This window comes from Panthera onca, chromosome F2 (genome assembly GCF_046562875.1).
Source record: "Panthera onca isolate mPanOnc1 chromosome F2, mPanOnc1 haplotype 2, whole genome shotgun sequence".
Lineage (NCBI taxonomy): Eukaryota > Metazoa > Chordata > Mammalia > Carnivora > Felidae > Panthera > Panthera onca.
The window spans coordinates 73717394-73733549 of record NC_138356.1 but is presented as its reverse complement, the minus strand read 5'-3'; the positions used below and the strand labels follow the sequence as shown (position 1 = coordinate 73733549).

The following is a 16156-nucleotide window of genomic DNA, read 5'->3' as shown; positions in this document are numbered from 1 at the left end:
AAGCCCTTCGGGCCACGGTATCACGCTGTGACCTCCTGTCGGTGCTACCTCAAGGGGCCGCTCCTTGCCAGGTGAGCTCGGGAGACACAGACGGGCCCTGACCTGCCTGTGGCCACTCAGCTGCTGAGCCGGGGAAAGGGGCCCGCTGGTCTCGTGCTCCCACCCCTCACGCTGGCCCCCGGGGGAAGAACGTGGGTGGCACTACCCACACCGCGGTTGTTGTAAAGAAAGAAACACCAGGGTGTTCCTAACCGTCCCTTTCTCTCCCCTCCTCCCAGCAGGGCAGTGGAGAGAGCTGCATTTGAGAGGGAGGCCAGGCCGGGAGCCCTTCGCAAGGCCCCTGGTTCCTCGGTTCCCGCCCCCCCCCCCCGCCCCCGACCATGTGGTCGCGGGGTTTGCACGGTGGACCGTAGCCTAAGTTGGCCAAAGCTACAGGCAGGGGAGGCAGGGAATGGGGTGGGGAGGAGGGTGCAGGAGGAGGGCAGAGGCGGAGGCAGAGAAAGAAATTCCAGGCCTCTGAAGGGAGAGCCCTGGCGGAAGGCGGGGGTTCCTGGTGGGGTCAGGAAGCCTGGGAGGCCGGCCAGGACGCCCCCAGGATGCTGGGCCCCTGCCAGGGCCTCAGGTGGACACAGTCCCTCCACTCCGTAATCAGATGTGGCCGAAAAGCACCTGGAGTCCTGACCAGCCCCCTTACCCCTCAGGGGGATTTGACCAGGAGCCTGGGCGAGGGCCGCAGAAGCCTGGAGGGAAAGGCTTGTTCTCTGAAACACAACTCGTGCCACACAGCAGACAGGGCGGTGGGGGGGGCATGGGGGGGGGGTGTACTGGCGGTGGCGGTTTTCCCAGGAAACGGGGGAGGCGAGGACACAGAGTTTCCCCGGACCCTCAGTACCCACGTGAATCACCGTGAATGCCGTCCCAGTGTTCCCTGCTCTCCTGACAGTCCTGCGTCTCGCCAGCCTGTGACAGGGTCACCTTCCTGCACCTGGGAAGCAGGAACATCACGCGGGCGATGCCTCAGCTGGGAGAGATGCTCTTTTGTCTGACGTCCCGATGCCCGGAGGAATTTGAAGCTTACGGCTGCTACTGTGGGCAAGAAGGACAAGGCGAGCCGAGGGATGCCCTGGACAGGTAGGGACGAGCGAGGGTGGCGGGACAGCGGTCACTGAGAGGGCCCGCTGGCCGCGGCTTCACAGAGAAGCACTAGCCCACTCAGGACGGCTTGCTGCCATCATGGGCCCAGTTTCCTGATGAGCAGTTGAGGCTCAGCCTTGACTGAGGCCGTCCAGCTACGAAGGGGCAGACCTCCACGGGTCCGGACCTTTCCGGGTGGGGAGTCTAGAGCTCTTTTAGCTCTGCCCCAGGTACTGCCCTGCTGCCCTAAGAGAGTCCATCTGCCTATTTTGCAACGACCCCAAATCTGCCTATTGTGCAACGACCAACACGTCACATTGGCAGCCCCCCTCCCCCCCCGGCTGAGGGTGCCCTGCAGGTGGCCACAGTGAAATTCAGCTTCTCAATAACTTTGAAGTCTAACCGCTACGTTTTATAGCTGCCACTCCTGGAAGAATTTTCAGCGACCTCGTGCATTGATGAGTATGTCCATTCCCTCGCGTATGCACCCAGCCTGCATTTCTTGAGCTTTTGCTCGGTGCCAGGCACCGTGCTAGGTGTGGGAGACACACAAATAGTTACACCCGAACCAAGCAGATCGAAACACGCGGCCAGTGCCGTTACAGCAAATGGTGCTGCACCGGGCACGAGACGGGCAATGCAACAAAAAGACCAGCAACGCGATAAATGCCACGGAGGAGACGGAGGAAACGGGGCAGGAGCCGACCTAGACAGGAGTTGCAGGAATATTCTGAGGGCAGAGTTGATACGGTGTTAACGACTGCACATGAGGACCGCCCAGGCCCACGGCCGGCCAGTGGAGAGCTCGGCGCTCAAGAGGCGTGGGGCCCCTTGGGATGGGGGGCCACCGAAGGGAAATCGACAGCCACAGACCATCCTGGAAGCAGGGATGGCAGGCGCATGGGGCATGTCACCTGTAGGTGCGATGGTGTCTGGGAGCCCGTGTCACTCACCTCCACGGGCCCTTCTGCCCTCACCCCGTCATCGAGCTCCGCTGCAGGGAATCTCGTGGGGAGGAAGCGAGGGGCTCGGCTGCAGAGGCCACCTTCCGAACTTCCTTCCCACCGGGTGACACGGAAGACGTGTTTATTCCAGCAGAGTGTATAACAATCATAGATTGTCTACACTCGGAAGTTCAACAGCTCGCCCTCCGCTCTCCAAGACAGAGAACAATGTAAATACTACTGTCCCTGAGGCCACAGCACTCAGGCAGATGGGGCAAGGGGTAGAAACCTAGGGTCCCATGGAAGGATAGGGGGATGCTTTTGGAGGCCTCCTGACCACCGGCCATATTGCACAAAAACATGAGGTACGACCAGGCATATTGGCCAAGGAAGTCAATATGGCTTCCTTGACATTCACAGGGAAGGAATCAACACTGCCAGCCATAGTCTTGACCGAGGAAGAGGTTCTCAAATTGATACCATTTTCCGCAAGGGGGTCTTTTCAAAACCACGTATGCTTTACATTCTGGGCAACTGGGGTGACTTTTAAGGGCATTTTGATCATACGTGATTTCTGATTCATTCACTCACTACCTTCAGATTTTAACAATTATTTTAGCTACCCACCACCCCCGACCCCGGGCAGGTGCACGCACCAGACAGTGGGGCTCAGCTGTAACAACAGCTGAGTGGGGCTGCCTACGTGGACCTCCAGCCACCAGCTAATGTGACGGGCACACTGGGGTTGCTGGCAACAGGCACAGCTGATACCTTGGCTGAGCACAAGCGTTACCAAAGGCTGTGACTGGGCCCTGCTCTGGCTGTGGTCTCCAACAGCACGTGAGCACCATTTAAGGATGGGACGAGTTGCAAAGGGAGGATTTCGGGGGAGTGGCATCTCCTATGGGCTGGAGGTGTCACAAGATGCTTTCGGATGCCCGTGTGGCTAGAGGGCACTGGAAACTGTGAGGCTTTATCAGGCTAAAAAGCAAGACACTGTTTCATTCATTCCCATACGGTTACCGAGGTCTTGCTCCGTGTGGGACACTTTTCTAGATGCTGTTTTTCATTTATGCTCTGCTCTCTTTCAAGGCTGGGGGCCAAGGGGGTGCCCTATGGGTGTGGGATTAATTATTCTATTATGTAAAAGGTTGGAGGCAGTGGGGTCACTAATCCATGTGGTTCCTTTGTGTAAACGAAAGAGAGCACCCCTTCCTCAAGACTATTTCATCTGTGGGCAAATTATTGTAATAAAAAGGAAAATCTTTGCAGTCAACAGAGTTGTGATAAAAATACAAAAAAAGAACATTTTTAAGAGTAAGATGCATACAGCGTGACTGACACGGTCTTAGATGTGGCATCTTTGTGCAGTGCACAACTTAAACAGCCACACATGGTGGTCCTATGTGCGTTGGAAAGGCGGCCTTGGCTTCTCTCACTGCTGTAGGGATTGTGGGAGAAGCAGGCCTTGAAGGAGCGCCTTGGGCAGCTGGGTTGTCTTTGGTCTTAGGTGCTGTTTTTCCCACCACTGCTGCCTGGAGCAGGTGAGAAGGCTGGGCTGCCTGCTCGAGAGGCTTCCTCGGTCACCGGTGGAGTGCGTGGACGGTACAGCCAAGTGTAAGTGCCGCGGGCCCGTGCAGCGAGCCGTTCCCTTCGTTCATGTCAGCGTCACGTACGGCTCATGCCTACTGATGCTCCCCCCATCACGTTTTCGTCTAGAATGTGATTTAACACTCTTAACCGTGAGGCATAGTTAGGGCCCTATACTGACGAGGGCCCTGAAGTTCAAGAGGCTAAGTCACCAGCTGCCCGCAGAGCTGGCGAGGAGGGGACCGGGGATAACATCAACAGCCCGTGCACACGCAGTGCCTACCACGTACTGGCCTGAGCTCGCAGGGTGTGTTAACGGTTAATACGCCCAACTATCCTCTGAAGGGGCGCCGAGTCTCCCCTTTATGAGGCGGTGGCCAAGGCCAGGGTCACACAGGCAGAAACAAGTCAGTGGCAGGAGTGAGGCCCGGAAAACCATGTTGCCGAGGACCGAGGACAGAGTCCTCGTGCTCGAGTGCTCAAGGGTCTCGTGGCATTTTTCTTCTCTTCCTAAGAAGCAGAAATCTTTCCCCAAGTGAGACCCCCGGGGAACCCCATAAAAAGGGAGAGCCCTGGCCGATGGGAGAGATGTGCCTACGGCCCCCTCCCCCCTCCCCCGGGAGCCTCGGCGGGGACGTCTGAGAACTGGCGTCCCTGTGAGCGAGCGTCACTCTCACGCGCCTCGAGCCCGCTTTTAGAACTGGCTTCATTTCCTCATCACACACATGATATCCACCCCCAACCCCACGCCATGCAACATTCGAGAAATCGGGTGGGGTTGCCAGACCTAGCAAATAAAAATCCATGAACTTGCATTTCAGATAAACAAATAATTGTTTAGTGTAAGCATGCCCCGAATGGACATAACTTATATGAACACATTTGTCTGAAATGCACATTTAACTGGGCATCCCGTATTTTGTCTGGCAACGTTAAAACAGATTGGACAACAACTACTTCCATTTGACGAAGGCAGAAAGTCTGGCCCAGAGAAGTAACGGTTCCTTCCAACAAATATTTCCCGAGTGCTAACTCGGCAAATGGGTGTCAGGGATCGACTTACTTAGGTGCTTGAGCACATGGGCTCTGCCAGCAAGGTCCTCTGTCCAGCAAGAGGGGAAGGTGGAAACAGATGATTAATGCACAAGGTCATTAAAACACAACGTGCTGGAAGGTAGAACCATAGTTAGGATTTGATGAGTGTCCACAGGAAAGACCACCCCCCCCCCCTTTACTGAGGGGCGTCAGGGAAGCTTTCTAGAGGAGCAGATGCCAAGGGGAGTCTTGACAAACGGGTAGGAGTTAACCAGGAGGAGAAAGCGAGAACATTCCCAGCAGGGAGATCACGTATGCTGGATGCCAGGAGGTAACAAGATGGCGGGTGGGGGGACAGGGCCGAGGGCCAGACAGGCCGGCCACGTCCTTCCCTCACGTCTGCTACTCTGTTCTTGCCCTCAAAGGTGTGGGGCAGAGCCTGTGCGCGAAGCTGTTTTGTGCCTGTGACCGGACGGCGGCCGAGTGCATGGCCTCTGCCTTCTTTAACCGAAGCCTCAAGTCCTCGGGCAAACAAGAGTGCCAGGGCCACAGGCCGTCCTGTGAGGACAGCTCGCACGGAGGGCCTGCGGCCTCCTCCCTCAGCTCCAGCTCTGAGGAGAACAGCGAGGAGGCCACGCCCCACGTGGAGGGCCTGAGAAGAAGCAGAAGGTCTCTGGGGAAGCCGCCGGGTGGTGTGGGGACCAGGCACCAACATGGCCCCAGACAGATCCCCAGAGGAAGTGACGAGCACACCCTGTAGTTTCCTCCCGTTAGGGCATCCTCCTCTCTGTCCTCAGCACAGGCTCAAGGGGAAGAGGGCCGGGGCGACCCTGGCACGGCAGTGTCAGCCCGCATGGGAATGCGCATTTAGAGGGGGCGGACGAGGGCTCTGTACTTCCTTCAGCCCACCTTGGCATCTCAATAAATACTCCCATCAGTGTTGGTTTTGGTTTGGTTTTCATGACATGTTGTAGATACCGGTGCATGGGTAGATGTCAAAGGTAAGAAGACAGAGCCACGGAGCAGACAATTATTATTATCTCCACTCTATGATAACTGAAGATGACTTTTTCTTCTATTAAAAACAAAGGAGCGTATTTAATCGATCTTATGACCTACGGGACACCAATGACCCGCCGGGGATGTCTACGAAGAACTGAGATAACACACCTTCCGGTAGGAGCCCTGAAAACATACTTGCCGTTCTAGTTGTTACGAGTGGCCATGTGTCATGGGCTGTGGCCACCACCAGGAAGGATCACTGCTCACGCTTGTCTCAGGTCCTGGACTTTTTGTCTGTTTGTTTTTAAAGGGTTTATCCCAGTGGCTGGAAGTTTTGGGGGTTTAACTGCCCATGCTGACAGAGGCAAATCAGTATCACGGTAGCTGTAAAATTTCTGAAACGCTAGCCATCCTTCCATCCACCCGCTCACCTGACCGGGTACCTGGCAGAAGGCAGTGTATTACCAGAATCCCCCCCAATATTTGGTAGGAACACAAACTCCTTGCTTCACATCACATCCTAGGTTCCCAATCCCCCACCAACCACGTGTCTGGTAGGGAGAGAAGAGTCCCTGTCTGCTCCTCAGGACCCGCTGGAGTTCAGTGCTGCTGACCTTCTCACGGCAGACAAATATTCTGAAGTTGGGAGGCCAGGGTAAGAAATTGAAAGGTTGTGGCGTGAAGCCAACAGCGGACATCCTTCCCTGCCTTCCAAGGCAATCATGTGAGGACACCTTTTGATGAATCCAACACACCGGCACCTTTTCAACCAGGTGACTTTAGCTAGCAGCCAAAGTTTGGGTTCTCCCAAACTAAACTTTGGGTTCTCAAAGCGAACCCTCTGACAAGAACTTGAGAGCAAGTTCCGTTGGAAAGTGAGGGAAAGCCTGACTGGAGACCAAAGAAACAGGACAGGAAAGATAATGAAAGGTGCCTTAGCAAACCAGGTACAGCTGGAAGTAGAATACATGCACGGAGAGAGGAGCGAGATCAGGACGTCAGCTTCTAGCAGATCAGCCAATACTCCTGGGGAGGGGGAGACTGCCCTCTGGCCTGCGGCACGTGGGAGCGAAGTGGGCTCCGGGGCCCAGAGAAAGCCTTCAGGCAAAGACGTGCAGGTGCTAGCGGCTGGCATCGGCCAGCACGCATTCGATGGCAGAGGCAGGCCGGTCGCTGATGGCAGTTTCTCCAACTACTACGTTGCTGGCTTGTTCCTCCTTCCTTTAGCCCAAAGCGATTTACCAACTGTCTGCTCCCACTGGCAGTCGTGGTGCCAGCCTACCACTTGTATGGCGACCATCTGCCTTCACATCTTCACCGGAGGCGGCTGGTCGTTGCTCAGGGAAAAGAAAAACTGACGTGACCCACCTCACTCTCGTAGTTCACAACCTTTAAACCTCATGCGGGTGCTCAACCTCTTCTTAAAAAGTTGATGTTCCTGCTCTCCAGGACAACTGTCTGGTTTTAGCTCCTCTCTTCAGAACTCCCCACACCTTCCCCTCGCGCTCAGCTCATGACTCTGGAGGACCGTGAAGGGCCTGAGATCTCACCCTCCTTGCAGCTTAGTTGATGTGCACTGCAAGGGTGCTGGCAGAGGACACGAGACACCTGGGTCAGAGACAAAGGACTTCATTACCTACAGTAAAGGCAGTAGCCCCAGCAGCATTTATGCTGCTCCCTCGAGCCCTGATGCAGACCATAAACACACACACACACACACACACACACACACACACACACACCCCACACGGCTTCATTACATGGGAGAACCCTGAGTTTAGGTAACCTAAAACTATCCTGGTTGTAAGCCCACCTGACCTTTATCCCAGAACACATTCTCTTTGTACATGAGAGTGAGCAGGCCTGCCCTTGGCTTCAAAGGGAGACACCATCCCTACCTTCCCATGGTCTGTTTGCTATACTACATTCTGGGGGAGGTGGTCCAGGCTAAATAAAGGCTGTTGGTGTCTGCATGCTCACAGGACAAGCACGGACACAAGAGGCAGAGAGAATCGTCCAGCAACAATGGTCTCAGCTGACACTCCACTTGGAAAAAGTGAAGGTTTCTAATGGGAACGCCCTCACTTTCCTGCTGCCAAAGCTACAAAATTACCTGCAGTCTTTCTCTTCCGTCTCCTTACAATGAAGTGTTCCTTAATCTGGATCAAAGGTCAATCCCTCCCATAAGGCCCTGTGTACAACACTCTACAGCCTTCTCCAGGGTGTGATCCCTGTACATGCTTCCTTTTAAAATCAATTTATCCCTTTTCTTCTATGACAATCTAATCAACATGCAAACGTGCCCTAAAATCTCCCATCTTTAAAAGACCCTCCCTTGACTGATTTAAAGGAAGTATAAAATTATAAATCTGATGCTCCCAGCTTAAATACCAAACTAGACAGTACTCTGTTGAACACCTTTTACCTGACTCTACATCAATCATCCAACCCTACCTCTTAACCCACACACCGCGGTGACAACCGGTTCCACACAGGCTTCCACCTGCCTCATTCAGAGAGGTGGGGGTCCGACATCTGCCTTCCGAACTTCCATTCTCCTCGCGATCTGACACAGTACTCCTCTGAGAAGGAAGCATGGGGCACCGTGGGAAACCACTCGGCGCTCAGGTACACATTCCAGAAATGGGGGCGGGGCAGGGGGTAGTTACTGCCCACAGGCCACCCTGGAAAATGAAAGGCACGCTTCCCCGGCTTTCATCACCTGGGTGGGCAGTGCTGAGATGGACCTCCGGTCACCTACAGTGACACACAATTCATAAATGAATCCCCTTAACGAGCTCTTCTCCTTGCATGGCACTGTTCCGGGCCCTGGCCGGGTTTGCTGGGACCGCGGCCCAGAACAATCCCCGCGTGTAAGCCTGTGTCTTAGCCCGGGTTCTCCTACAGCAGCCTACGACCGTGCCCTCCTCAGAGCCTGCCTGTGACTCAAAGCGCAAGTACAAGGCAAAGACAGCGGAACAGAAGGCAGGGCTTGATGCTCTGTCTTGGCTCTGCTTTTTCATTTATTTGAACTTGGTGCTTGAGATCAGTATTCATCAGAACGGCTGACAGGATCCAACAAGTTAGGGCTAGAAAGAAAAGCAAGTGACACAGCACATAACACAGGCTGCTCCTTCTATGCAGCAGCTTCCCGGAAGTAGCATCAGCGAACCAGGGGGCGGAGGGGCCTGGAGCCGCTCTTTTTTTCAGAGAGAATTTACACGACAAGGAGAGATGCAAACCAGAAGCCTGGTGCAGAGAGGGCAGCGAAGCTTTCCCGGCTCACACCGAGAGCTCCACCTTCGCCGCATCTCGTCACGACTGGCAGTTGCCGTTCTGGTTCTTCGACGTATGTGAGGATGCGGCCCCCTGGCAACCTGATTCCTCCTAAGAGCTCTTCATTTTTAACGAAAGCAAAATATTAAACAAACTTGACTTGGTAAATGCAGTCACTATTATACATATGTACTTATACGGAAGTAATCTGATTTTGTTTTATTGCTTCCATAGGAATTGCAAAGGGAATTTTTACATTACAAGAAGCTCACTTTGTTACATTTGCTACATATACTGGCATGAATAAGACAAATCGGTTCCATTTTTGGACAGAAAGAAGAGAGATGCTAATTGCTGGTGAAGTGTAGTATTATTCTAAAAGATAACGAGTACAGAAGCATTATGGGGTGTACCGTGTGTGTGCGCACGCGTGCGTGTATATTCAGGTCAACTCCAATGACAATCAAACTCTAAGCAGTCAGAGGCAACACAAATCTAAGGAACATTTATATGTTAGCTATTCAATGTCAAGGAAAAAAAAATGAGGCAAGTGTATACAGCAAAAACAGAATGATTAACAGTTTATTAAGAGTTTTAAATATCTACAAAAATATAGCCATACAAGTGAACTTCAACAAACCGTAAACTTTCAGTCTCCAAACTGGCTTGGACGTGACCCCCTACCCGCAGGATCTCCCACGGTCTCCTAGAAGGGACAAATAAAGCAAAGATCCACTTCTTGGGAACCATTATTTATCTAGGATATATAGAAGTCTACCGTGATTTAAAAACAACAGGAAAAAAAACCCCCGCAAAACCCACATCAACAGTTTACAAACAGACCAAGAGAAAGGGGTGAGAAACATTAATTCAAATGGTTTTCCTTTACATGCAATACATGCATTTTTAAATCACAGAGAAACATGAAATTTTGTAGAGCAAAGTTTGTTTTGCACTGAGTGCAAATGAATATATAACTCCTTTACTTATACCACTAAATTATATATATTTTCATACAAAAGCACACAGTGTTCATCTATAAAATGACATCCAAGTGGATGATGGTTGTTTCTGTGTGTCCCCCTGCTCAGATGTTTTTAAATGCACAAAGATTAACACCCTTCTTTAAAAATAGAGAAGAAAAAAAGGGGAATAGAAAACATAAAACTTGGCCTATTATGTGGTGACACATTTTACCTGATCAAGAGGCAAAGTCCCAGTGACAGCTGAAGTAAGGTCATCCAACCCCCGTGCCGACTGCACTGCTATCCTGCAGATAAACATTCACGACACCGTCCGGGGAGGCCCGAGTATCATTTTATGGGTCTAGACAGCTAGGAACTTTTGCAAGAGGCTTCGAGACCCCGTACGTCAGTTTATTAAAAAACTGGAGGCATGCTTGTTCTTCTGCCACTTCCGTACATTTTTCTGTTCCTTGCAAAGGTGCCCAACAACCATATACGCAAACCTCTAACATGCCATTCTCAACTGTAGTTTTTCAAACAAAAAAGGTAAGAACTGAATTGTTTTTTGAGCTACAATGTTTGATATGTATATTGTTCTTTGTAAAAAGAAACTGAATCTGAAAAGGCAATATAATTATAAACAGGTTATTCTATAAAAATGACCTAAGAGAATTTTATATGAGTTGCAAAGAAAGTTGCTCATTTTCTCTGTGTGATGGAATTCACTAAAATGCACATAATTTTAAGGAAACACTGTGGGGCTGGGAGCACATGTTACACGTGTAGTCTCGGTGGCCTCAATCAACAGAAGCTTCCGCTGACAATCCTTAGCACGCTTGATCACTAAAGCCATAGGCACTCTTTTGAAGTGTAATATAACAAATCCTAAACAGATGCATACAAGTTACAGTTCAAATCTTACAAATTAAAAGCCCATTTGGAGAATCTTTTGACTACGAAGATTTAAAACAATGCACAATATAAAAATGTAAATAATGCGCTTTGGAAGAAATCAAAATGTACACACTCTTCACAGGTGAACTAGTAGCTGTTTTAAATGTCTTTTTTTTCTTACACTAAATACAGATCTCATTTAATTAATGGAGCCACAGCAAAATACTACTATAGTTTCAAAGTATATTCTGTAAACTAATACATCTTATGATGTAAAAAAATATTGCACGGTTTGGTGTGCCAAGAGTAAGCTCTAAGCTTCTCTCAAGTAGAATGGTCAACTCTCGGCACACAACACAGTATTACGAAAACTAGACGCTTTTTAAGTATGGCGATTTTAGGGTTGGTCATATTCTAGGAATATTATTCAAGAGATGTCTTCTTACCATAAACACGTTGAGGTATGCCTAGCACATGTTACTACAGGTCACAACATCTAAAACATGGGGACAACAAGCCACAGAACAGTTTTGCAGCCCCAAGATCAGCAATATATTTGTATGTATTTGCTTTTGCAGATAACCAGACACAAAAGCAATTCTATTTCTAAGCAGTTGTGTAGATGTTTAAGAAATACAGTAGACACCTGATGCATCTTCAACCCTCTGAAAGCACAATCTTTTAAAATTACCTGTTTGTGAAAAGTTTAAAATACACTGTTGAACTATGGAATGATGGGAGGCCAATACATGTCCAACTCTGGAAGCCAACAGGAAGCTCAAAAGAAACTATGGTGACAGAAGCCGACCCTCAAAAGGACTCTCAACCATATACAGCTCCACCGTTTCTAATGCGGTATGTGCCAAGATTTGGCTGAAGAGAAGTCTCACCGTTATTCCCAGGAAGCATGTTAACACACATTAAGTAAACCCTGAAAACTCAGCAGGGCCTTCATTTATAGGCTTTAGATCCTATGCTGAGGTCTTCATGAGCCACTCAGTACACACACAGATCTGGAAACTTCATCTCATAGACTGGGACAGACTGGTACTGGGCATGCCCAGAAGTAATGGTCAGTGTTCCCGACGGACTAGGAGGAGGGCTGTAAACAGAAGAACAAGCCACTGTCAGCAGGTGCATTTAAAGGCTGTTCGTTTCACCGAGCATCCCAACAACTACCCGCGAACAGCAGAGTAAGACTCCTCCTGTCACACTGCCGGCCAGCTACAAGGCTAGCTGGGAAAAGAGGTGGGGATACCAAGCTGGTTTTAAGTCTAAGCCAGACGTTGCCTCTTGAATATATGCAGATGTGATTTTTAATAACAGCATGACACATGCCCATTCTGGTTCAAACTTGCTCTGTTTCCCCAGCAGAAAAATCTTTCTTATGTACACATGTTGTCCTCTTTTGCTGACAGCACGGTATCTCATCATGTGGATATGCTGCAACTGATCGAATCCGGTGGATAAATGCAAGTTCATTTCCACTTTCCATTACTATAAATAATGTTCACAGGTCTTATACATACACAATTTTATCCTGTCTCCAGGTTTACAAGGAGAATTTCTTCATCAAAGCGTACTCACAATTCTGACTTTGATACATATTGCCAGAATACCAGCAATTCGTACTTCCACCCGGAGTGTACCTGTTCTCTTTTGCTTCTGTTGTTCTTGGTTTTAAATCTTTGCCAATCTGGATTTTTAATTTTTGGGTTACTACCAGTGCTAAGTATCTTCGTAGATTTTCTGTTTCCTTTAAAATAAACTGTCTCTGTGCGTGCACAGCCTGTTGTACTCAGATGTTTTTGTCTCTTTAACATGGGAAACTAATTTTTTGCGTGTGTGGGAAACAAATACTTTTCCACAGTTTATTTTTTGAGTCTCAACCTTATGTTTTGGGTTTTGTTTTGCTAAATGCTTAAAAATCTTACCAAAGAAATCAATATGATTTTATGACTTCCAGGTTTTGTGTATGCTAAGGAAAACTTTCCCTACACTAAGATCATAAAAAAAAATTAGAGAAAGACAAATATCATATGACTTCACTCATATGAGGACTTTAGGAGACAAAACAGATAACGGAAGGGAAGCAAAACTAATGTAAAAGCAGAGAGGGGACAAAACATAAGAGACTGCTAAAGCTAAAGAACAGGGTTACTGGAGGGGTTTTGGGAGGGGGGATGGGCTAAACGGGGAAGGGGCACTAAGGAATCTACTCCTGAAATCAGTGTTGCACTAGATGCTAACTAACTTGGATGTAAATTCAAAAAATAAATTAAAAAAAAAAAAAGTTAAAAAAATTTCCTGTATAAATTCTAGTATTTCTATGTGTATTTCTAAACAATGGGTTAAAATTTTCTGTTTTGGTAAAACTCGTGAAGAATGCCCCCATGCTCCCTCCTTTGCTGGTCAACAGTCTTTAGCAGTTGCCCACACAGGATTTATTAAGCATTTTGTTCTTTTCCCTGAAAATCTAAACTCTTGTCTTTGCCACAGATATTTGTATTTCCAAACCCTTCTCTGGAATTCCCCCTACCTGCACACAAGTCCAATCCTCTGTCAGTACCAAAGATCTAGATCATGTCTTCCTACCCAGCAAGCTCCCTGTCTGTTTTCTTCCACAGCATGCTCCCCACTGCTTTATACTGGAGTCTTTCCACACTGTCTTTGGCATCATTTGTTCAACAATAAAAAAATGACGGTGGGAACATTTCTGACTGAAACTACAGGTTCATCTGAAGAGAACAATGTCTTTAAGATACTAACTTTCTATTCAAAACAAGGTATGAGTTTCCATGTGTAAAGTGCTCTTATGTGTTTTTCAGAGATTTATAATTATGTCATATAAGTCATATACAGTTCTGTTGAGTTTGTTAGTGATTTAGAGTCATGAACATACAGAAATAAATTTTAATTACCATCCATATGGTAATGAATTTAGTTAACGTACGCACAAATATTATCTAACTGTAAACAGTTCTCAAGTTATTCAGTTGATTCTATTTTCCTGTATATTATTCTATTTCTGGGAACTAACAATTACTTTGTAATCACCATTCCAGAGTTTGTGACATCCCTTTATTTTTTACTGAGAGTTAATTTTCAGAGTGAAATGCAGGTTTTAAGTGTACTGTTTAACAAGAATTGACAAATGTATACCCTGGTGTAAGCACACCCCAGTAAAGATACTGAACACTTTTGTCATTCAACAAAAAGGTCCCCCGTGTCCCTAACCAGTCAGTTTCTCCCTACTCCCACGTGCCCACATCCAACAACTATGTTCTGATCTCTGCTACTGAAGATTAGTGTTGCTGGTTCCTGAATTTCATACAGCCTGTAAAAATGGTCCACACAAGCTATACTCTTTTGTCTGGTTTCTTTTGCTCATTTTTGTTTGTTTAAAACCAAAGAAAACGCGTTCCTTTTTACTGCTGAATAGTACCGCACTCTATTAAAGATAGCCCTATTTGTCTCTTGTCTATCCGCTCTCCTGTTGAGGAACATTTGGTAATTATGAAAAAAGCTGCTAACACATTCACGTACATGTCTTTCTGTGGAAATGAGTTTTCATTTCTCCAGGTAAGTACTGAGAAATGGGATTACAGGGTCAAGAGCAGGTATATGTGTAACTCCGTGAGTAACCACTAAAGTCTTACCCAGTGAATGCACATTTTCTCTCCCGTGAGCAACGTAGGAGTGTTCTTCTATAATGTCCAATATACTGTTAGCTCATCCTATGAAATTTTGTCTTTCACATACTGTGTCACTCCGTTCTTGCATTACAATCTGGTTCTTTTTCAGTTTCCTTTTCTCTGCTCAAACATGTATATCTTTTCCTTTAAATTCTTTGGCGTGTGTGTGCGTGTGGCACATGTGCATGTGTGTGTATTTTTAGGTTCTTGTCTACTAATTCCAATAACTGGATCACCTGCGGGGCTGTTTATTCTTATTGTATTTTCACACTTCTTTGCATTTCTTGTAATTTCCTTTCATTGCACTAAGGTCAAAGGGAACGAAAGAACGATGGAGTTTGAAGTGTAAGACTGTCCTGTTTCTTTTCTTGAGAATACAAATCCTTTCCCCTGTCCGGTGATTAGAGTAGGCAAATGAACAAGGAGAAATATATCAAACAAGACCAAAAACTCTGGGGGGTGCCTGGCTGGCTCAGTCGGCGAAGTGTGCAACTCTTGATCTCGGGGTTGTGGGTCTGAGCCCCACAGTGGGTGCAGAGATTACTTTAAAAAAATAAAATCTTTAAAGAAAAATAAAACCAAAAACTCTATTGTGTAAGTTATCCAGAAGTACGCCTTCCTAATTAGGTAATCTTGGATGAATTACCTAACTTCTATGTGTCTGTTTCTATACTTGTCAAGTAAAATTAATCACTAACCTTTTAAAGGTCTGTTATAAATATTAAATGAAATAATGTACTTAGCACAGTGCCTAGAACAGCATAAGCGTTCAATAAATTTAACTATTAGTAAGGGTTCAATAAATGCTATTAGATTTGCAATGCCAATAAAAGAGAATTAGCCATAATCATTATTCTAAAATATTAAAGCCACATAGCTAGGACAGTGTGATTAAATGTAATATGGTGGGTCCTAGCAACATTCCTTTTAAGAACATGAGTTATGGATATGAATTCTGATTTTTCCACTCAGTAGCTGGAAGACCTTCAGCAAGTTACTGGATTTCTCTAAAGCCTCAGTGTTTTTACCCAGAAAATGAAAAAATAGCCATTTACCTAAGCTTTTCAGGGCTGTCGTGACAATTAGCAAAAGGAACAGATACAAAACATGTAGTGCAAGATCAATTACAGTCTAGACAGTTACTGTTATAATTAACAGGCAGCAGGTAAGTAAGTGCCCACATACATCGATTTTCTCTGAATCTAAGGTATGTCACATACTGCATATTACTGTCTGAGTCTCTGCTCTGAAATTCTGTGAATGAGGAATTCGTCGCTTAGTGAGGGTGGCAGGAATGGTGGGGGGAATGCCTAGAATGAGATGTGATACTGATGACAACATACTTTGCATACAATGGCAGAAAAAAGGCTGAACTAAAAGAACACGTGGACCACACAGCCCGTACCTGCCTCTCCTGTTTACAGAACACTGGAGTTGAAGCAAAGCAGGCTTAGCTAATCAAGTTAAAATATAAATTATACCGCTGATGTACAAAAAAAATTCCGAAAGCACAGCTCTGAACTCTGGCTCCAACACGGTGCCACGTCAGACAAAGGTCCCCTTCCACACTGAGGTCAGCAGAAGAATGTGCGTAAGTGCTTTTGTCTGCTTAGACCGAACC

The 16156-nt window shown here is 47.5% G+C and overlaps 2 protein-coding genes across 4 annotated transcripts in view; one reads left to right on the top strand and one right to left on the bottom strand.

The window, feature by feature from the left end:
- OC90 (otoconin 90) overlaps nt 1-5633 on the top strand; it is a 29805-nt gene extending 24172 nt beyond the window's left edge. The window contains exons 12-14 of the mRNA XM_060611347.3: nt 960-1131; nt 3589-3695; nt 5129-5633. Coding sequence (XP_060467330.3) covers nt 960-1131; nt 3589-3695; nt 5129-5463 — 614 coding nt within the window. The 3' untranslated portion in view covers nt 5464-5633. The remainder of the gene's footprint in view (nt 1-959; nt 1132-3588; nt 3696-5128) is intronic.
- Nucleotides 5634-9536: 3903 nt separating this feature from the next.
- The window catches only part of EFR3A (EFR3 homolog A), a 105322-nt gene continuing 98702 nt past the window's right edge, over nt 9537-16156 (bottom strand). For all 3 annotated transcript variants that reach the window (XM_078441979.2, XM_060611344.3, XM_060611346.3), the window contains one exon: nt 9537-11942. In XM_078441979.2, the coding sequence (XP_078298105.2) occupies nt 11837-11942 (106 nt within the window). In that variant the 3' untranslated portion in view covers nt 9537-11836. The remainder of the gene's footprint in view (nt 11943-16156) is intronic.